Genomic DNA, 23,215 nt, shown 5'->3' with positions numbered 1-23,215 from the left:
CATAATTTAGGAATGTGGATTAGATGACCCTGACATCAACTAGGCTCATTTTAACTTGGGCCACACTCCTAGGAACTGCAGGACTCCCTGCTCTGGGATTTACCATGGTTTGTCTTCGGCCATTGATTTGAAAATACCCTGTAGTCGCAGCTGTTCCTGCATTGTGCCAAGACTTCTTAGCCATCATCTGGTCTTCCTGCCGGAGAGGAGGACCACGGACTCACCTGAGACCAGCAGGCAGATGTTGTTACTTTTACACAAATACAGTAAAAACAAAACCTCAGTGAGACTTCCTTTTCTCCCATCTTCTACGCCTGAAAATGAGAGTGCATCACACTCGCTGAAGCCTCCCTCTGACTGGAGTCAAACCAGATGTTGGGGCAGAGGAAAGGCCTGGAAGAAACCACACAGGGATCCACGGGGCGATCGTTCTCGTCGATGAAGTCTCACGTATTTCCGAGAGAGTCTAAAGAAGAGCCAAAGCTTAAGGCTGGGTGGATTCAGTTTGTTCCCAGATGCTACGAGGGTTGGTGCTCTGAGTATTTTCACTAGAAGTCTGGCTTGCTACCATCTCTCTCCTACCTTTTGACACCTTAGGGAAGTGTGTGACTTTCCCATGGGGATAGCAGCAATTTTCAAGGGAAGGTTACAGGTCCAAGTTCAAGCTCTCCCAGACTGTCCAGTATCATCATGTTTCTGTGGCACATGTTCATGAGCCCAATACTTCACTTTCTGCAGGAGATGGCCCCTTTCATTCGTTCTCAGAACTACGGGTCACCAAATGAAATGAATAGGCAGCAAGTTTAAAACAAACACACAAACAAAAGGAAGTTTTTCTTCACGCAGCTCACAGTCAACCTGTGGAACTCCTTGCCTGAGGAGGTTGTGAAGAGCAGGACTTTAACAGGGTTTAAAAAAGGTGGTTAACGTAAGAACGGCCATACTGGGTCAGACCAAAGGTCCATCCAGCCCGGTATTCTGTCTGCTGACAGTGGCCAAACCCCTCATCATTTTTGTTGCCCTTTCCTGAACCTTTTCCAGTGCCAATGGATCTTTTTTGAGATGAGGCGATCACATCTGTACGCAGTAGTCAAGATATAGGCGTCCCATGGTTTTATATAGAGGCAAAAAGATATTTTCTATCTAATTCTGTATCCCTTTTTTAATGAGTCCCAACATTCTATTTGCTTTTTTGACTGCCGCTGTCCATCAATGGCTATTAGCCAGGCTGTGTAGGAAGGGTGGCCCTAGTTTTTTTGTCAGAAGCTGAAAATGGGTGACAGGAGATGGGTCACTTGATGATTTTGTTTCTGTTCCATCCCTCTGGGGCACCTGGCATTGGCCACTGTTGGTAGACAGGATACGGGGCTAGATAGACCTTTGGTCTGACCCAATGGGATCGTTCTGATGTTGTGTTCATTTTAATTGACTATACCCTCTAGTCTATGCCATCTCGTCTGTACTATACACTATTCAAACCCTCCATCTGGTTAGTCCTCTCTACTGCCCTGCTGACAAAGATTCGGGATGAGCTATGCCCACACTAGTGTCAGTGCTAACTAGTGTCTGTGGAATCATGCCTTGGCTACGTGTCAATGGGGCTGGCAGTTCCACACAAGCAGGAGAGCAGTCAACTGAGGCAGCAGGATGCTCAGTATTTCTTTGTAGGGGTGACGGCGGGGTCTGTGTGTGTGTATTTGCTCGTTTGCCAGGATGAAAGGACTGGTCCTATCCATCAATGTAGGCCACAACAGCAGAGCGGGCTGGTTGTGAATATTGGGTCCAGTCAGCATGGCTAACGAAGTCTTGGAGGAGGCTTACATGGATTGGGAGCAGGGTGTATATATAAGCAAGAGAGCAGAGCGGGGGTGTGGGTGGGGAGGGGCCCAATGAAGGCCATTATGGCAACGGTCAGCCATCTGCCACTTAAGATGTGCCCTCTGGGGACAGCCTGAGGTTCTCCCAAGCAGAGCCTTTCCCGGCCTGGCAGTTTGGAGCAGACGTTGCCCAGGGTCTGCACCTCCACAGTGCAGAGCCGTGGCAGTGGGCACATTGTCGAACCACAGGGCTACTTTCCCTACAGCTCACTGTGGAGTCAGCATGATGGAGCTGCGGCTCAGGTCTCTATGGTGAGATGAGGGCTGGGTGGGAGGTGAGGGAATGAACTAGGTTGCTGGGCTCTTTCTAGAGCAGTAGGGTGCTACTAATACAGGCACGGACTAGCCTGCCTTAGCCCTGCAGACCAGAGTTTTATTGGCCTGCTCGGCAGCACTGACCGGAGCAGTCAGGTCCCTTTTTGCTCAGACGTTGGGTTTGAAATCCAGACCCCTGCGGTGCACAATGTTTTATTTTTCTCCATCTGCATGCAGAATGCATTTTGTGATGTGCACTGAGGGGTGTGCACCACACACTAGAAACACACGCTGCCAGCTGTGGGCGCTCTGCTAATCTGCTGGGTAGCATGGGTCTCTCCTGGGTGGCTGTGATGGAGGAAGGTATGCAGGGAGCTGCTAGCCATAGAGGATGTGCATCCCCTGGAGATGGCCAGTGCGCTAGGCGCTGTATGTCCCCACTGGGCCCTCCTCTGCCCCACAGCAGCTGTGGCAGCACCGGAGCAGCGCCCAGCTGGCCCCTTCCGTGGGCTCTGGTTGGCACAGGGCACGACAGCTGGCAGCTCCAGCTGGGGAACCTGGGACCTTTTACACTCGCTGCCCTGCGACTTTGTTCCCAGCCTAGTGGCTTCCGGTAACAACCACAATGCATCGCGCCGACACCACTGCCGGTCCACCGCACTTGATCCATCCTCCTTTGGTGGTCCCGCCTCCCCAGGTAGAGCGCCTTCCTCCTATTGGGGAAGACGCATGCCAACTCTACTTGCTCTCATGTGATTGGTTCGCTTCTGTCACGGCAGGTCGTGTGCCGGCTGGCGCGTGACCCCGCCTCCTCCGTCAACGCAGTGCCACGATTGGGTAGCCCTGCGCAGGCCTCTGCCAGTCTGGGTTGTGGTTGGCCACGTGGCTTGTCCGTCGGCGCAGTAACCAGGCAGCTGGGTAGGTTGAGCCCGTTTCCACGTCAGTGAGAGCGGAGCGGAGCCGGTTCCTCTGGCGTGCCCTCAGCTGTGCCCCGGCCCCGCGCAGGCCTCGCCGCCGCCCCGCCCGCCCGCTATGTGAAGTAACCGCCGCCAGATTGGACGCGGGGGTCAGTGGGACGGGGCGCGCGGGGGGCGGGGCCGGCAGCTCCTGGGGCCCGGCGGGGGGGGGGGGTCAACCGAGTCCCCCCCTTCCCCGGCACCCGCCCCCCTCCCTCCGGGGGCCCCGCCCCCCCACTTCTCCAGGGGCCCCGCCCGCGGCCCCCCGCCCCCCACCCCTACGGCCCCCTCGTGGCAGCCCAGGCCCCCCCCCCCAGGCCCTGAGTGCTGCTCGGGCTCCTCAGCGCCGGGCCCTCCCCACAGCTGGGTCTTGGCCTGCCCATGGGGGTGTCGTGTCCTGGCAGCCCCCCCGGCTGTCATGCTGAGAGCGCCCAGCCGACTGGGGAGGGCGGGGAGCATCTTGCACAGTCCTCTCCCGTGGCCTTTATCCGATCTTGCTGCCGGGAAGGGGGCGGGGGGGGGGCAGAGTTGTCTGTGTCTGGCGTGAGCCCCCTGCCTGTATGGGGGCGAGGAGACAGGTACTTTCTGTGCTTTTCTTCTGCATGCATCAGGAAGTACCTGTGGAGCAAGGGTCAGGCTTGCCTTGGGCTCAAATCATTCAGAGAGAAATGCAGATGAATTAAATGCGGACCAAATATAAGCAGAGTCTGTGCACTGGTTCTCTGCATGTGGGATCCTCTGGAGGGGACAGACTTGGGGTCACTGCTCAGTGGTGAGACAAAAGTCTGTCCAGGTTGCACTTTCTTCTTCGTCCCTCCATGCTGTCCGGGGGGGGATGGGGGGGGTGTCAGTACTTCTTACTCCCGTCCTCTCTTCTCAAGTTCTGTTCTCTTGTGAATAACTCCAATGTTTACTTTTGCTGCCACTCATCCTGTTCTGGCATATTAGCAGAGGAAGTGGTATGATTTGTTGTAGCTTCACTGTTGTCTATAAAGCTCTGACTAAAGCTACAGGGGTTAGACTGAGGAAGACACAGCCTTCACCAGAAAGGAGGCTATGTCTAGACTCATATTTTTTGAGGAGTATGGGATCTTTCAAAAAAAGGGTTCCCCTACCTCTCCGAAAGAACCGCATCTAGACTGTGGTTTCATTTTCAATATACCCTTTTTCGAAAGAACGCTGAGACACAATTATGCAAATGAAGCATGGGATATTTAAATCCCCACTTCATTTGCACTTTTGATCAGCCTAATTTACATCCCTCCGTCGAAAGAGGGATGTAGTCTAGACATGCCCAGAATGTCTTTTGGGAGTGGTGAGCTTTTGCTTCAAGAAGCTCAGCACCATAAAAGTAGTTAATAGGTGTCCAGTTTTACAGATTTTTAAAGCCAGAAGGGACTAGTAGGTCACCTAGTCTGACCTCCTGCATTCCATAGGCCATATAATTTCATCTACAGTGATGGGCAACCTGTGGCCCGCAAGACATGTTTTTATAATTGCCCATGCACAGGGTTGTTAGATTCTGCTGGTTTCCATCCATGTAGTTTTTTCCCCCCTCTGGTTTTACTAAGGTAACAGGCACATAAAGCAAGGGGCACGTGAAGTGAGGTTCATGCTGATTGCACACAACACTGGCTGTGAGAGCTGTGAGATCTCTCTGCATCTAGTCAGAGCGCTGCTATGATTCAATTGGCACATGCTCCAATTCTAGGTACACAAGTGCAATGAGCAAAACTATCCTATCCCAGGAGGCTGTCTTTTTACAACAATCTTGCGGCCCACTGAAATGAAGGAGGGCCACTTGTGCGTCCACTCACCAGCCTAGGTTGCCCATTGCTGGTCTAGCTACTACTGTATTGATCCCAGCATCTTGTCAGAAGCATATTTCCTAGAAAGGCATTCTGTGTTGCGTTGGAGAATCTGCCGTTTTCCTCAATAATCTGTTCCAGTAGTGGTTAATCACCCTACCTCTTATAAGTTCTACGAACAAAATTCTGCAAAAAGCTTCCTTATCAGGAACATAAAAAAGTGTCAGTGCCTGTGTCTGCATTGGATTAATTCTGTAATTGCTGCTATTGGCAAGTTAGGGATAATGCAGTAGGTTAAGTGATTTCCTATGGTCACATGTTTGAGGCTTACAAATGTGCTAACTGTAATAACATGACAAAAAATTCAGGTGATATTCCCAGACTGTTCTTTCAAATTCTCCTGTGGTTGATCCTCATCAGTTTGCTTCCTGTCCTCCATTGCTGTCCTTTCATTTTCTCCCTTTAAACTCTTTCTCAGTGACCCTCTTCACTTTCATGATGTTACCATTAATGCCTAGATTTACTTCTGTTTCCACCTCTCTGCTCGGCCTCTCAACTCCACCTGCATGCTTTGTTGCTGCCTCAAACTGAATTGATTACGAATTAAACTTCTCATCATTGTTTCCAGTTTCCTGTACTGGATAGGGCTGCAGTATTTACCTAGCACTGTAAATGGGTAAACTTGTACATACAAACTACAGTAATCCTTGTGGCTAGTGGGAAATAAGGGAGATCGGTAGCTCAAGTGCAGGTGTTTATTACCTCTCTTATCCCTTGATGTATGTAGCTAGCTATATCTGCTTTGTATGTTTCTTATATGGAGAAGTGGGGTGTCTTCCTCATAACAACTCTTTTGCTCTGTACATTGAAAACGGGGAATACACCAAATTGGTTCTATGGGGAACTCTCCCATCACTAACCTATGCTTTACAAATATGTCTTGCTTGTCAGTTGCATCCCTATCATGTCCCTTGCAGACCTGGAGAACCAGATTGATTCAATGTGCTTTATTCTGAACTAATAGGCATTAACCTGGATTCTCTTTATTGTTAGGACTTTCAGGATGGTGGATAAAAATATTTACATTGTCCAAGGTGAAATCAGTACAGTGGTGGGTGCCATAAAACGCAATGCTCGATGGAATACTCACACACACTTGGTAAGTTTGCTTGGGTTGCTGAGATCTGTCTGTGTTATGAAGAACATAGAAACTGTAAATTTTAATAAAATTGAGCCTCCTGTCCCTTCAAACTCTAAAGCACCCTGGAGTAGTTTTCTAGATCACACAGGAACAATAATTTGCTATGGTTTGCTACTCTAAACAGCTTTGACCTTTTCACTTTTTCTGCTTGTAAGTATGTATGTTGTATTGGCTGGCACAGAGAAACCAAGTTGGAAATCTATTGCCCCATTTTTTTGGGAAAAGTGACTGAGTTTGGGATGTGACTGTGCACCTCCATGTTCACTTTAACATTTTATTCAAGCCTTTATTGGAATCTCTTCTGGTGTCACAGGGAGAGTTTGAAAGTAGTGCTTGTTCTATTTTAGCATCACTTTTTACATGCCTTTTGTGTCCTGCTGTGCCTGACCATTTAAAATCGTAAGAGCCAGGAAATGTAAATTTGGGGCATAGAGTAAGCTAATAAAAATGGGGCATTTTTTATCCTGAATGTGCTACAGTGTCACTTTTTCTTTTTATGCCTGTCTTGTGACTGCTAGCTATGCCATTGTCAGAAATAATGTTTCAAACCTGATTTTTTAAAAGATTGCTCATGCAAGATTTTTGGAGATGTTCTTGGCTGGCATTTATCTGTTCAACAGTGTAGTGTGCATATGCGGTACTGTATGCTTCACTGTAAAAGAGCACATGAAATAGAGATGGTTCTAATCGAGCATAAATAGCTTTAATCCAGGGGTGGGCAAGATATGGGCTGTGAGTTGTATTGGCCTACCAAACCTTCTAATGCAGCCCATGGCCCGCCCTATTGTGATGCTCCAGCACGGAGCAGCTACATGCTGCTCAAAGCAGCTGGCTGCTCCAGGTGGCTCTCTGCAGCATACTCTGGGGAACAGGAGAGGCTTCAGGTGCTGCCCTCACCCCCAGGACAATCTCTCGGTTCCTATTGGCTAGAAACCAGCCAGTGGGAGCTCAGAGATTGTGCTGGGTGCGAGGACAGCACATGAAGCCTACTCCCCCCTCGGCGCATGATGCAAAGAGCCACATGGGGCACCCAGCGGCTTTGAGCAGTCTGGGATTGCAGGCAGGGAGCCTGCCTGATGGTTCTGCTGGGTTGCTGGCTGGGAGCCACCTAGGTAAGCACTTCCCTTCCTGACCCTCCCCCCGGCCAGAGTCCTCTCCTGCATCCATATGCCCTCCTGGATCCTGCACACCAATTGCCTTGCCCCAGGTCACAACCCCTTCCACCCAAACCCCACACCCTCTCCCGCATCCCTGTCCCCTACCCCAAATTCCCTTCTGCGCCCAACCTCCATCCCAAACCCCATATCTCCATAGAAAAATGTGACCCTTGGCCATTTAACAAAATCTTGGAGTGGTCCCCCATCAAATATTACTGCCTACCTCTGCTTTAATTTGTCCAGCGGCAGGCCCTTTTGGCTTCTTAGCGTTCCTTCATTAGTGCTAGGTACCTTCCATTAGGAGGTGTGGCTGTGTATGCGGGGAGCTGGGAGGACCTACTGCCTGTGATGATAAAAATAGACAAATTATGGCAATCTCTGGTCATTTTCTTAGAGTGGCTCTGTTTTCAAGTTACTGGTGCAGTGCCAAGTATTGTTGGTGTGTTCTTGTTCTGAGGATTAAATTGTTTCATCAGGATTTGCTATGGGTGTTAGTGTGGCATAAAGGGTATTTGCCCGGAACTTTGAGTAGTAGAAAGCAAGTCAAAATTCTTTCTTATGACAGTAAAGCAAAAACCGAGTGTTGAGTCTTGAGAGGGCAAGCTACACAGCATTAGAAAACTATAAAGGAAAATGGAATACAATTGAAAATTGAATGGAATAGGGAGAGACTGAAGCTGATGAACCCAACCTACCCTCTCTTCCCCTCTTTGGAAAATCTCTCAAAACAGCTTGTCCTGAAGGAAAGCTAAAACGAGACTCTATCGTTTTGGGCCCTATATACCTTTTTGATTGTGTGATTTAGGGCTCTACCTGCCTCATTAATTACTTCCTTTGTGTAACCTGTAGGATGAAGAACGTGATCCCCTGCTGCATAGTTTTAGTCTCTTGAAAGAAGTACTAAATAACATAACAGGTAAGTGCATTGTGCAGGTATGTATATCCAACAGAACATGTGTAAATATGGTATGGCTGTACCTGGGTGCAAACATAACATCTCATGTGTGGCACTTATCCAAGGATCAGATATTTAGTAATAGAAAAGCATTAACATGTACATCCTTTATAGACAATAGTAAATCAGTTCAGAAATTGGGAAAATGCCTTGTTCCTGGGAGTGTGTATACATGGTTATGACTAAGCACATACTATGTATGTGCTTATTCCAGTTACTCAAATATCTTGCCTATGTAATTAGACTTTCATCAACCTAAGGACTGTTGGTGTCTACCATACCTTCTTGTTCTGAGGTATGGTATTGCTTTTATAACTGTTTTTCTGTAGCTCTGGCTAATGAATCTCCAGTCCCTTGCAGTTAACTCATATCCGTATGTTCTAAGCTTTAGATCAACAGTTTACACTCTGACCATTTGTTTTTTATATAATGTATTGTGTTTATACAATACATGCGAGGGATGTCAAATATATTTCTGTGCAATCCATAGCCATTGTACCAGTGCTTCTGTAGTCACCCTGATGTGTGTCTCTCATCCAGTAGGTTTGTAATATTATATGAAGTCATGCACAAACATATGTATTCTTTCTGTCCGACCTGTGGTAAGTGTTTTGTTCCTGCACATAGTTCTGAGTGACAGGAAAATTCTGCTTGGAAAGGAGCCTCTCATTATTTGACTTCTTCCTCTTCCCATCTCTTAGGAATGTAGGTTTAGTCACCTGCTGCCTGTAATTAATGGCAAACAGACTGCAATTTCAATATAAATCTCCGGGGTTCAGGGATGAAACCCTGGTTAGCCTTGCACCAAAGGGAGGTCAGCAGCTGTGATAGATGTTCCTGCAATGATTACTAGAATTTAACTATTGTTCTTCCTTCTTTCTGGAAGTGAGCCTGCGGGGATTCATTTCCCTGAGCTTTGACAGGACAGGTCACTCTTACGTGGTCCATATAAACCATAGTCTGCTAGAACCTGACATGGAGTTCAAATGGGTCATTAGGCCAATAACTCTGTGCAACGTGAGCCCTGTTAACATCATTTTTTCTGGAGGAGAGTGTTTTTTCTGACTAGCTGTGTCAGGACAGTTGCCTTACTCCAAGGTAGTCATGTTGGCTTGAGCCTTTCCCTCTCAGATTTGCAGATCAGGTGTGCGTTAGGGATGTAAAAACCCATTACAATAGTTTAACCGGTTAACCGCTGCGAACGGGGAGAAGTTGCTTCCGTTTGCAGCAGGTGGGGGCCTGCTTTGGCCTGGCCTACTGTTTACTGGTGAATTGGTTAACCTCTTACATCCCTAGTGTGCATTCTATTAGATCTTACCAGATCCCACCATCTCATGGCTGCACATAACAGGGAAACAAGCTGTGCAGTATTAAGCAATGGCTGCTTCATTACTGACCTGTGCCTAGAGAACTTTCTTGGTCTTAAAAGGGAATCTGTTAATTTCCAGTCCAGCAATTTTAGGTAGGTACTTGCTGCCCAGTTAAATTTCTCAGCTATGCTTTTGCTCCAAGACATCATATCAGACCCTGAAGTCCTTGAGCAAGTTGGTTTAATGCTTTGGAGTCGTCTGTCATCACCTGAGTTGGATGATCATACACATTACCTTCAGGCCGTGGGAGGACTACTCCCTGCAATCCTTTTACGCCTACCATCAGAAAGGACAGGAATGTTCTGTTCCATTCCTTGGTTATAAGAAGTGGGCTCATATGTCTCCACTGCTGTGGCTCTCACTTGAGTGAGGCTGGGATTCTCTCTCAGCTGGGCCTCCTGAAGCTCTTTCCTGTCTGAGTGGGGTAAGAGTCATGATCAGAAACAGTGTGTCAAGCAGTAACAGCATTGAACCGGAGAGTCTTGATATTTTCATACCGTCACAATGGCTAGCTGTCAGGCCTTCGTGGGCATTTGGGCACTGCCCCCAGTAACTTCTCTGGAATGAATGCAGCCCAAACTACTGATTGCTCCTTGCAAAGAGGAAAAAGGTTCATGTGCTGAGAGAGCCAGGAGTTTCCTGTGAGCTCTGGGGAGAGAATGCAAACATGGCCTGTGCTCATTCTACCATGGGGGTGCCAGAAGAGTGCCTGTTTGTGCTTGGCTTTGAAGCGGGATCTCACTTGGATCACAAGGTGCTCCCTAAGCAAGCAGTTCAGCACCAGTGACTGCTCTGGCTTTGTTAATGTCATGGCCCAGTTTGTCTGAGCCTTGGGCATGTGATAGAATCCAAGCAGTGCTTTGTAACAGTGGTGGAGTCTGCTGGAGGACGTCCACTCCTATGCTAAGTCCAGCACCTTCTCAAGGCAGTGAGGCTAGAGCTTAGTTCTTGACCAGACTTTCCTTTCATGTCTCTTTCATTAGCTCATGGAAGCACATGGCTTTTATATTTAAATTTATTCAAGCTGTAATCTTTGACATTTGAGTTAGCTTTTAGTACAGTTTTGCATTTATAGTAATATATGTTATGTATTTTCTAAGTCCCCCAAGAATCCATTTTAATCTGTTCCGGATGCAAATTTCAGGCTGCCTTGTCCCATCTCCCTTCTTGCTCTCCCCCTTCCCTCCCCCCATGGAGCATGTTTGATCAGGTGTGGCAGGCATATCCACTGTCAAGCTGCGCCCTTTATATTAGTCAATATTATCCTTCCCTCCCTCCCACTCCCTTTGCTCTCCTCTGGGCTTTACCAGTTGGTTTATAATTTTGGAATTCTCATCGGAGTCTGTAATACAGTTTGTTCATTATTTAACCAAAACCTGTTTAATGAGCAGAGAGAGGCAATGTAAATGTTAGGCAAGTGGCAGTGGAGTACCTTTTGTTCTCCTCTGAGCTGGTGGGTATTTAACTCTGTCCTGACTGTAATGCTTAAACACCCTGGCGTGGGGTATAGAGATGTACCCCATTGCCTCCAGCAGCTCAAAACCTTCACTTCAAAGGGCTGCATTTCATGGGTAAGTGAACTGCGTCGCCATCGGAGTTACCAACAAGCATGACAGTCCCCCACTGCCTTGGGGGAACCCATCTACTCATCTGACGGGCAGAGTTTCTGGTGAAGCCATGTCCAAGCGGACGAATGGGAGTATCTGTAGGAGAGTCTTGCTCATGGGGAAATATGGAGATGTAGAGCATGAGACCTCTTAAGTGTCGAAAGTTCGTGTAACTTCCCTAGCAGAGGCCTCTTGTACTCCTTGGACCTAAATGTTGTGACAGTGATTCCTGGATTCTGCAGCACTTTGATGCTGAAACTTAAATTGAAGCTGCCACAGAATGCAATGTTTTCAGTAATTTGAAAACGAATAGTACAATTAGTATAATAGACCTAGAGCACTTGCTTCCATTTAGCTTACTTCATGGTCTCACTCTTTCAGTCATTAGTTTTGGTGGTCAGTGTGCTGCAGATTTTTGTATGGTTGCACAGTTGGCAATTGGTAAGGGGTCTTGGCAATGGATAAGGGGTAATTGGGGCTTTTGGCTCAGGGGAAATAAGGGAGGCAATCTGAGATACGCTTATTAGCTGAATTTCTACTAAAATCGTCAATTAAATACTTTTTTTTGCTCGTATAAGCCATCGCCTAGGCACTGCAAACGTGAATGACGTCATGATCTTTTTCTGGCCACTGTCGGCAGACAGGATACTGGGCTAGATGGACTGTTGGCCTGACCCAGAATAGCCGTTCTTATGTTCTCATAAACTAGAGACAGTGCCTACATGAACCTGTGGTAAGGTGGATGCACAACAGGGTTGGAAAACCATCCTCAGTAGTTACCCCTTCAGCTCCATTGTGAACCACTGGTATCCCAGTGGGATCCCACAGAGATCTCTCCTGGGTTCAATTATTTTTAATATCTTCAAAAATGATTTGGATGATGGCATAAAAAATATACTTGTAAAGTTTCTGGAGGATACCTGGTTGGGAAGAGTTGAAAGGGCTTTGGAGGATAGGTTTTAGAATTCAAAATGATTTTGCTAAACAGGAGAAATGGTCTCAAATAGGGTGAAATTCAGTCTGGACAAATGCATGATAATTCATTCTGTTTTTTATTGAAGTTCTGAGATTCTCCAGGAAGTTACTGAACTTCCTTTCTTGACGTCAGGTCTCAGCTAAACCGTGAGCTCGGGTAATTTCTTGTGTTTATACAAATATCTGCAACATTAGTGCAGCTCAGTTAAGGAAAGGCGTAAAACGTGTTCTCTTCGAAGTAACCAAGGATGGTAAACACCAGTCGGAGTAACTGGGAACAATGGGTTGAGTCTGAGCAAGTGAGGATGTTCTAAAAGAAGACAAGATATTGGGCTAGAATGATGGACCTCTTTTGTCTGACCCAGTCTGGCTGTTCTTATGACTGCACTAAATAATGAAGGTAAGCAGACATTAAATAGCTGCTTAATCAGTAAGCATTGAACAACCTGAATGAACTCGGATTCTTACGGAAAAAGTAGTATGAGATGGCAATTAAAGAATGCATATGCAGAAGCAGTCTTTAGTACTGGTGCGTGCTAGCTTTTGTATGTCTTTATTTTATAATTTTACCATTCTTTTAATGTAGTTTTCGGGATGTCATTTAAGAATGATGACAGTGGGTTAACAGTGTTTTCATTTGCCTTCCTATCTAATGGCTAATGCCTGGCAGGTAGTGGGAAGAGGGGATGGTGTTGGACGCAATTGTTTCCTGCCCTCTAGTCCTGGGGGACCTTCAGGAGCTAGATGGACAAGCACTCCTGGCAGTTCCCGGGTAGACTTCCCACCGGATGGTGTTCTGTGACACCAAGCCTCTGTTACCACTTCAAGACTGGGCTCTGAAGAGCTGCCACATGTGCACAGCTCGCAGCTGACCCTCTCTTGTTCCACGGTTGTTGAGCAATTACTTTCCCACTTGTTGAGCACTCCTTTATTTTCTTCAGTTACTGCTTCTGTGTGAAACGGGGCCATAAAGGAAATAGCCTCATGTGCATTAGAGGGAAATAAATTGTGGTGTGATTTGGTGGGAAGGCTGGGCTGGATGTGATGATGAAGTCAAAATTCCTGATGAGTCATCCATGGAGGGTTTGTTCCAGCTTTTTGTGTCCATGTTGTCTTTGTCCTGGTCACTGGAGTCTTGGGGGGGAAAGGACTGTAGGAAATTGCAGATTCCCTTGGAATCTGCTGTTCGGTGCTAAAAATCTTCTGGGAATAGAAGTGTTCGTGAAATAGATCTGAATTCAGTCGGGGTTGTGGGCTACAGATCATTTTCCCTATTGTTTCCTCCTTCCTCTTTTCTTGCTGGCTATTCAGATGTTGCACATTGAAGCTTAGTGTTTCAGTGACAGTGAATGTGAGAGGAAACAATGCTTCTATCGGGTAACAAAAGGGAAGGACTTCCTGCTGGTGCAAATCAGCATTAGCAGACTAGGACGTAATTATGTAATATTAGGGGTGTGTGTAGACTAGAGGGTTTTGTCGACAAAAGTGGACTTTTATCAACAAAACTATACCTGCGTCTACACTACCACCGAGTGCTGTCGACAGAACGCGGCAGTTTTGTCGACGGCGGTAAACCTCATTCTACGAGGAATAACGCCTTTTGTCGACAGAGTTCTGTCGACAAAAGGCACTATTGCATCCACACTGCTTTTTCAAAAGAGAGCATCTAGACTCTGTCGAAAAAGCAGCTTGCTTTGTCGACAGAACTGGCTGTAGTCTCGACGCTCTTTGTCGACAAAAGCCTATAGTCTAGACGTACCCTTACTGTACTGGCAAGAAGTCTTGGTTGGAACTCGGCCCCTAGTTGTGCTCAGCGTTGAACAAAGCACTTGTAAGGGCAGTCCCCTGCCCCACTGAGTTGATCATCCAGGCCTAGTGACATACGAAGGGTGGAAGGAGAAGGAAATGATCGAATTATGCAGCCTTTGTGCACCTTTGCAATTGTAAGTGGTTAACCTCTCAACCTTGCCATCATTGGTGGGATTTGAAGAAGACGTTAGTAGCCTAATGGGTCAGTTAAGGAAGAGCGCTCTGTGGGGAAGGGGAGGAGGGAAGAAAATGCAGAGATGGTAGGGGACACACTTACAAACGAGTAAGACCAGCGCCAGCAAGCTGGGTGGGCAGGGGAGCAGAAAGTTTACTGGATGTAAATCCCATTAATAGCCAGTTAGTTACTTTAACAAAGATGGATAAGGAGCTGTTGGTTAGCCAATGTGGAGCTGGTTTGCACAGGTTACTCTCTGTTAGGTGATGTTATCTTGTGTCTGTGCTGCCCAGGTGATATGTGGCGTCCTGAGAATTGCAGGGCAATTAGAGATCCTTTCTCTGTGCTTCAGAGTAAACAGGCCCTCCTCAGGTTTAGTTCTTAAGAGCAGTATTTTGGGCTTAGCTGCATGGTATTTCACATCTTGATGGGTATAATTTGTAGCTTGTGTATGCACAAGTAAACCCATGTTCAATTGCAGCCTTGAGAGAGGCAACTGGATAAATATAATTTCCAGCAACCTTCGGGCCCAAGAAGATACAACCTAGATGGCTAGCAAACCTCTTTTGCAGTGACTCCATGTGATGTACGGAATGGCTCATGTGCTTTGTAAGGGGGAGGACTGATGTAGTGCAGTGTGATATGACTGTGGAAGAGCAGGACTGGGGGAATGCAGAGTGTGGGGAGTGAGAACTGAGTGTGGCTTTGAGGAGTGCACAGGTAATGCAATGAGTTAATTGAATAAGAAATAATTACACTTGAATTAGAGCCATGTAAATATCAGTGGGACAGTAGGTAAATACATTTCATTATGCAATCAAGGGGAACAAAATCTATTTCAGAAAGGGGGCCCTTTATCTACTTCTTGAGTTTTTTCAAACAGTCACAGCAGTTTCTTTAGAAAATAGCTCATATCCAATCAGTGTTTTAGAAAAGTGAGCTGCCTCGGAAATTCATTTGGCCAACATGAGTGCCTAGCCATGTGTGTGGAGAGGCAAGTCACCCTCGCTTCAAACCTCTCTTTGGCCTAAAGTTGTCACAGAATGTGTCCGAATATAGATTAGGGTTTGGGAGGTCCAGGTCCCCATCCTGCAGTTGCACCACTAAACCATAGTGTCAGCATGGCTAGGATATAGTCACAAAACAGTGCAGCTTTGTGCAGTGCAGCTGTAGGAACGCTCACGTGATCAGAAATACTTTGTAATAATCTTCATGGCACAGTGAACTTCCTAATACTGCTCATCTTTGATCCATTTTAACTTCACCTAGTTGGAATTTGTCATTAAAATGGCTTTTCTAGAACTCCTATTACTTGCAGGAAAGCCACTTTCATTGATGAGATCTGTAGCAAGGGGAAGCCTGGAGTTGTAAAACTAGATTCTGCCTTGCTTTGATTTAGGTGTAATGGTTAAAGAATGTAAGTGGCTATTTTAATAAAATACCTTGTGTTTACAAAGTGACGTTTTAATACACAGTTCGGGAATGGCCAGTGCAGTAGCTGTGGAATCCAGGGGTGTGGTTGCCTGTTTTACTGAGCTCTTATCCTTATCATGGCCTGTTCAAGGTTTGGAGTCCACTAGACCTGGGTATAACGTGGGGAGGAGCTTTTGTAGTAGACGGGAACAGAGGTGTGTTGCACAGCTGCCTGCAGTAGGACATGCAAGAGCTGTTTACATAAGAAGCTTCATTAACTGCACTTTGGAGTTTAGATGTTCTTCAGGGCTGGATTAGACAGTTTATAGTGGGCTATGATTATTTATCTCTGTGTAAGTACTGAAGTGGCCGCTGTGGCACCAAAGTAGGAGACATTGCTGGCTGATCGTCCATGTCAATCTGATATTTTTACATGACTCATTTAAGGGTAGTCTGTATTTCAGCTAATGTTTGTCTTATACGATGTATCTGGGATTTCCTGATCTGAGGGGCAAATATGATTTGGCTTTCGTGTCTACTAAATGTCGTGAGAGTTTTCTCTTCTGCACTCCCCTCACCTCAGCTACTCTTTAAAAATGCTTTTCCCTAGCTGAAGGGAATATCTGGCCGTACATTAAATTGCTGCTTCAGTTCTAAAATGGTCCGATTACTGATGCAAAGTGGAAACCAGGTTTGTGACTCCGATTCCAATGACGTTATCATTTTTAAGAATGCCCTTTAACACATTTGTTCAGGCATTTCCCACATTCAGGTATCTTCAGTGTCTCCTGGATTTAAATATCTGTCTGGTTGCACATTGTGGAATGACTTCCCCCCCCAAGTTAGTTTTTTTTTTTCTTCAGTAGAAGCTGATTGCATATTGTGAGGCAGAAGCGTCCTCTTACAGAACACCACTGCCCCCTGATCCAGACATCCTCCTGTTGACCTAGCCATTGATGCTGGTACACAAGTGGAGGAGTAAGCAAAATCTTACCGTGTTGGCTTCTGCTCCATTAGGAACACAGGAGAAAAAATATCAATGTTTGCTAAATGGAGAAGGAGCATCTCATCAGGGAAATAGATGTTGCCTGTTAGCCTCTGTGGATGTTGGAAACAGTGAAGAGGAACAAATTAAAAGGCACAGCTATTGTTTTGTTCATTCAAAGAGATACTTGAAAACTTGGGAAAGGGAAGAAAACATAATACAAAAAGCAAGTTTATTGACCATTACTTTATGTATTCTCTCTTGCTGCCAGTTTAGAAGGCTTCCCTTTGCATGAGTTCTCCCTCGTAGTCTGAGTTCTGCTGAGGGGTGCTTCAGAGATGTTTTCATGTTCAGTTTATGGCATCTTAGTTCTTCTCATGATTAAAAAAATCACAAAGATACTGAGTTACTACTTTTCTATGTCCTGCAAAAAAGGATGGAAGTAATCCCCTGCCTTAAACCTTGATCTTTGGAGGACAACTTGGCCCCACTCTTCAGTTGGTTCCATATTAACAGATCTCATATGATTTAAGCAGGATCCCATTAAAGTCCCTGTGGGAGAGGGGTCTTGCCTACACTTAAAGGGTTTGCCAGTATAGCTGTGCCAGTAGCACTATACTAATAACCCCTCCTAATAGAAATGCCACTTATTGCAGTAGAGTTTTCTTTTGCCAGTGTAGCTTATGTCCGTACACTGAACAGAATAAGCTACAGCTATGCTGATAAAAGGAGGGCTCTTTTTGCTAATAGCAAAAGCCACAGTGTAGACAGTTCTATCATAGCTATGTCAGGGAGGTATTTCCTCTCCCTCCCTCCAAACAGAACTGACACAGCATTGTCAGCAAAATTTAAATATAGACCAAGTCTCGGTCTTTACACTTGTGCTAGGATCAGCGTGTGCCATTCTCTGTGTAACTGTGGCCTTCGTGAAGGATATTATGAACACTGAGAAGTGAAAGTCAGTCCAAAAGAGCACCAGAATGTAGTCTTAACTCTGATCTGGTGGGTTTAAAGTCTTCTTTCAAGCCTCTGTGTCTGGAATAAAATTCAAGAGCCTTGTTTGACAAAATTGCTTGAATTTGAAGGTAGTTGCTGGGTACCCAAATTGCTAGAGTTAGGCAAAATCAACCTAGCTTCTGTTGCATCTGTGTTCATTAAAAGGAATCAGAAAACCATTAGAATTTCCAGCATTTTGTCTTCTCTCAGGATTTTCCATAGAGCTTTAAATAAGGTAGTTCATGTGGCTTTCTTTCACTCATCATCCATTTTTAGTAATCAGTCTGTACTTCCCAAGATAACCTGTGATTCTTCTTTTTTCTTTTTCTTGTCTATATTCATGAAATAAAGCGTAGCCATCTAAAGCTAGGTGTGCACTTCAAGTGTATATTGATATAGCTACATAATTTGCGAAAGTGAAAAATCCACCCCTCTTAGGGTTTCAGTTATACCGACTTAGCCCCCGTTGTAGACAGTGATGCGTCGACAGGAGGGCTTCTTATATCAGCCTAAGTACTGCCTTTAGCAGAGGTGGATTAACTCTGCTGGTGAGAGAAACTCTCCTATCAGCATAGTGGTGTTGTCTCTGAAGTGCTATGGCGGTACTGTGTTTTAAGTGAAGACCTGCCCTTAAATAAAAGTTTAGACAAATACGTGTATAAAATTGCTCCAAGGTCTCATCTTCACTGGGGTGTAATAGTGTAGTTGATTAACTGATTAACCGATAAGCAAAAGCTTATAGGCTAATGCTATAGACTATATGCTTCTCTTCCTGCCCCCCCCCCCCGTCCCCCCCCAATCCTCCAGTAAATTTTTTTAGCAGGCCAGCCAGCAGTCCGGCTCAGTCCTGGCTTCTGCATTTAAAATGTGTTAGGAGCTGGTAGGCAGCCTGGCTCGCTTCCAGCTCACACTGGGCCCGGGAGCTCAGAGCCCCCTTGGACAGGGGCTGCTGCCACTCTACACTTCTTCCTCGGTATCAGAGGTAGCAGCATGGAGTGACAGACAGCCGGTCTGCAAAGGGAGCTGTTTTTTAAACGGGTTCCCCTCGTGGACCAGCTCCCACCTGCTACCCCTTGCTGCTGTCTCTGATTCAGAAGCAGCAGCATACAATGGCAGGGGCCTCCTCGGGAATGAGGCCGAAGTGCACTGGCTGCTGGCCCCACTCCTGGGGACTATAGAATAGTCGACTATCCGATAAGAATTCATGAGTTTAATCGACTATTCAATTAACCGATATTTAACATCCCTAATCTTCACTGCAGAGTTAAGTGTAGTTGTAACTCAAGTATTGCCCCTGACTAGAGTCTTGTCCACAAATAAACAGTTCACTTGCGGGGGTGCTTTCAGATTTTCAGTTGACTGGCCGTTCGCGAGGGTAAAGGTCACATCTCAAGTTATCACAACATGTCGGCTGCTAAAACAATTGCTCTGTGGAAGTTGAGTGTTAATTTGCAGTGTGGCTGCCCTCGCTTGAGCTCGACTATCTCGATATGAGTTTGTTCTGTGGTGAAGACATAGCATATATAATCGTATGGAAATATTTGAATAAAACCTTTTAACAATCTAGATTGGGGTAGATTGTTAGACACTATTAATTTGTGGGTCTCAGGCAACAGAACACAAAAGTGAAATAATGGAGAGAAACCACCATAAAATACTCTGGGATATTTATTGCTGGGATAGATTAGAAGCTGACCATCGTTGCTATACTATTAAAGGTGTAGTCAACTGAAATAATGATGTTCAGTACTATTAATATGTTATTAATAACCCATTAGAAATCTCCAAGTGAAATTTTTCACTCATCTGGCCCCAGTTTTACAAGGTATTTTTTGTGGGGGACGTCTGTCATATGGAATTTCACAGCCCACCCTTGTACTTGTGCACAGGCACTGGTGCGCACAGACTGCATGGGAAGGTCACTAGCTCTCACTCCAACAGAACAGCAGGTGACAATGCCAGCTGTTCAAATTGGGGTTAGATGCTTGAATCCGAGCAGCTGTATGAAACTATTAAATTATAATTTTCACCACTTTTCACTTGACCCTACTTTGCATCGGCCAGCATTTCTTACACAAACATGTTTCAGTGCCCCCACCCCAAGATACAGTCTCCCCCACATATCACCTCTCTGAGTCGCAACAAATCAGACATGTTCATAGGGTGCTATTGTGGGCCAAACCTAAAAGAGAACACCAGAAAACTTAAGAAGGCTTTAAGTAAAAGGGAGTAATTTCTTTAGCACAAATTTCTGTAAGCTATTTTGTGATTGAACCCTCGTGAATAACTTACAATCCAAAAATACTAAGTCTGTGATCCAGAAGTAATTTTAGTTTAAAGTGAAGGGCATTCTTTGTCATCAAGGACAGTTAAGAGGTGCTGTCTTCCTTAGTGTCCCCCACTTGAAATCAGATCGCAAACCAAGGCTTATTATACAAATGTGCTCTTAAGAGAAGGTTGCAATGATTTTTAACTCCACCTAAAAATTGGTGTGACCATGAGTTTTAATATTATTTACCCGCAGCTGATTTCAACTTTTACTTTTTATTTAAAAAGCTTAATTGTGAGCTGTAAAAACTCTCAGTTAAGCCTGTTAAATAAACCCTGGAAAGGTTGAAACTGCCTGTCTGCGCTGATTCCAGGGGAGGCGGGAGCTGAAGGAAGGAATAAAAAACTTCTCCTCTATCTTCTTTCTTCTACTTTCCCCTTGTATCACTTGGACCATATCTGCATGATGGGGCAAAATGGCATAACTGTAGCACCGTCACTATGCTGGCATCACCCCGCAGTGTAGACTCAGGTCTACAGTGACATCAGGGGTTTATCTATTGCTGTGGGAGCACCCCCTCCCTGAGTGGCAGTAACTAAGTTGACAGAAGCATACTTCCGTTGACCTAGCTACCTCTACACTGGGATTTAGGTAGAGGTAAAAGCCTTAACTACAGTGCTTTTGGGGAAGGGGGGAAAAGACTGGAAAAGACGACTCTTAGATCTTCTGGCCTTGCCCCCTGTAAGATTTCAAGGTGATTTCTCTCTGCTAATAAGGTCCATAGATAGAAATCCGAACATCTTCTGCAATTAGAAAAATGCAAAGAAAAAAATTGTTCAGTGTCTAGAGGCCCAGTGGGGCACGGCGCTGTGCAGAGTTTGTGCATAAGCATGTTTTAAAATAAAAGACCCGGAGGCTGACGTGATACTGTAAGATTTTTAGTAGTGGGGGTGCTGAATGTTCCCTGTCCACCTCTCCCTCCACCCCCCGACCGGAGGCTGGGAGCAGCGCTCTGTCTCTGGGATGGGGGTACCTGGCCAGAGGTAAAGGAGGGAGGTGACAGCTGGGAGTGGGCATGGGGCCAGGAGTGGAGCCCAGGCAGGGCTCAGCAGCCGGGAGCCTACATGCAGGGGCCAAGAGCAGAGCCCTGACGATGGAGCTGGGTGCAGAGCCCTAGAAGCAGAGACCAGGCATAGAGCGCTGAGCCAGCAGCCAGTTGTTGGGTTGGGGCCCCAGAGCGGGGCCCGAAGCGTGAGGCTAGGAGCAGACTCCTGGGAGTGGGCAACGGGGCCAAGTGTGGAGCCAGCAGCTGGCACTCGAGGGGAGTGGCTGACAGCGTCATGTGAGTGGCGGGCCAGGAGCACCCTCAGCTTTTGTGTGTGGAGCCAGTGGCTGGGGAGCAAGGCATGGGATGAGTGGGCCTGCACAAAGTCTGGGGAGCTGTAGAACCCCCCATACTGGTACTTCCTGCGCTTCGAGGTGGAGCAGTTCTTTGAATGGGGCTGAATAGCAGGGCTCTTGTTGGTTTGTGGGAATAAGCCAAGAACCCTGCTATTGTACACACCTGTTTCCTGGCGGAGACCAGGGCAAGCTGCCTATAATGAAGTGATGCCTAGGAGGGGCAGAATGGGAACAGGGGTGGGGCATACATGCAGGCAGGTGCCTCTGCTCTCATTATATCCCACCCAGGAACCTATAGGTGGGGGTGGGGTGGGGGAGAATAGGATTTAAAAAAAAAAAAGGAAAGATCCCTGGCTCAGAGAAAATACAAGGGAAATGCAGGAAAATCATCAGGATTATCATGCTCAGTATGTGTAACTTCAGCCAGCTAAAGTCTAGGATCCTTCTGTTTCATCTGGTCCATGCACTACTGCAGTGTTTCTTAAACTTTTTAAGACCAAGAAACACCAAACAATATTTTTTATTTTTTATTAGGAACACCAAGGATGATTTGTCGAGCAAAAAAAAAAAAAAAAAGTTGGGGGAAAGTAATTGAGGGGGGGAAAAAAGCAGCCGTTTTGAACTCTGTTGTTCTTCGTGGCACACCTCCGACTGCCTCGAGGCACGCCGGTGTTCCCCAGAACACAGTTTAATAAACACTGCACTAGTGTGAGACGTACCCAATACATTTTTCTGTGCCATTTGGAGTTGGTCCATTCTTGACAAAATAACCCAGTAGCCTCCTTGATTAGCATCCAGCCCTCATGTTTCAGGAAGCTGAGAGTTGCTTTCAGGAGAACTAATATTACTGGGTTGGAGCAGCAGATATTTTTAACTTCATACTTCAGATTTTTCACTGTTCAGGTGTCCCCTTCAGCCACCAAGAAAGCAGTTGAAATAAACAGCTGTGCCAAATGAAGTACCTCTTGTTCCACAACTGCTTCCAAAATAAACGGGGACTAATGCTTTACACATTTTGTGGTCTTGTACTCCAAAGGCAAGCAACAGCAGCAGCACGGATTAACATATCGTGATTTCTAGGAGCTGTTGAGATTCCTCTGTGCTCAGGCTGATTGACAGGGGCATGTGGCTGGAGTGCAGCTGGAAGTATATAACTGGCAAGTTTTGGTTGGGTAAATATAGCAGGAGTGGATGTCAGAGCAGGAGACAGATTGTTCTGGGAAAGGAAGTGTCTGTCTTTTATTTAAATAACAATTTCCTACATTTCTGGGACCCCTCTCAGTACAGAGAGGAGGTGTCAGAGGCTGGCGCACATGCCATGTTCTAAGGTGTCACTGTTTGTTCATGTGATTGGTGTTGGTGTAGTGGAAACAATAACAGCTGTTTCATTGTGGTACAAATAAGTTGCAGAGAATTGGTATTGATCAACTCCAGATGGTTTAGTTAGCTCTGATGGTCGTTTCAGTCTGGTTTGAGTGTCTTTGGAAGAGGGGAAAAGCAGTCTTTACTTGGAGAATCGTTAGGGGTGGGAGGGGAGTGCTGGCAATATTGTTGCAAAGCTGACTTAGGAAATGCCAAGTGGAAAGACCTTAGGATGCAATTGGAATAAGTGTGCTAGAGAATTGATGGGGGTGGGAGGAAGTTGGGAGCGAGAAGAAAATTGGCCTGTGCCCAGTGTATCCTTGAGTTCCCTGGAGTAAAACATCACCAGAGTGCGAGCTGGTGTCGCTGCATCCCTCAGTCTTGATTAGGGGAATCACTGAGTTTTACTTCAAGCTACTGCGATCAAAGGTTTGGAAATGCTTGGGAGTCTCACTATTGCCATGTTTCTTAAAGCTTCACTTCCTGGAATCCTGAGAATACATGAGAATCTCAACTTTGTTTTTAAAACAAAAACCTTTTGGTTGAAAGTGTGATCCAAATGCACCTGACAGATTAAATCAGAAAGTAAATAAAATTAAATCAAAATAAAAATTCTCAACTTGGAAAAAAAAATCTGATGCTTA

At 46.0% G+C, this 23,215-nt stretch overlaps 1 protein-coding gene across 10 annotated transcripts in view; it reads left to right on the top strand.

Moving 5' to 3' along the window:
* GBF1 (golgi brefeldin A resistant guanine nucleotide exchange factor 1) overlaps positions 1-23,215 on the top strand; it is a 129,040-nt gene that overhangs the window by 2,911 nt on the left and 102,914 nt on the right. For 8 of the 10 annotated variants that reach the window (XM_075934542.2, XM_075934539.2, XM_075934538.2 and 5 more), the window contains exons 1-3: positions 3,050-3,198; positions 5,950-6,055; positions 8,104-8,170. In XM_075934542.2, coding sequence (XP_075790657.2) covers positions 5,960-6,055; positions 8,104-8,170 — 163 coding nt within the window. In that variant the 5' untranslated portion in view covers positions 3,050-3,198; positions 5,950-5,959. Of the gene's footprint in view, positions 1-3,049; positions 3,199-5,949; positions 6,056-8,103; positions 8,171-23,215 lie in introns of those variants that run through there. The other 2 variants (XM_089780020.1, XM_089780021.1) reach the window with 2 other exon arrangements.

The sequence above is a fragment of the Pelodiscus sinensis genome, chromosome 8 (genome assembly GCF_052426305.1).
Source record: "Pelodiscus sinensis isolate ZL-2025 chromosome 8, ASM5242630v1, whole genome shotgun sequence".
Classification (NCBI taxonomy): domain Eukaryota; kingdom Metazoa; phylum Chordata; order Testudines; family Trionychidae; genus Pelodiscus; species Pelodiscus sinensis.
Note: the sequence above shows the minus strand (reverse complement) of the source record. Positions and strands in the feature narration are given on the sequence as shown.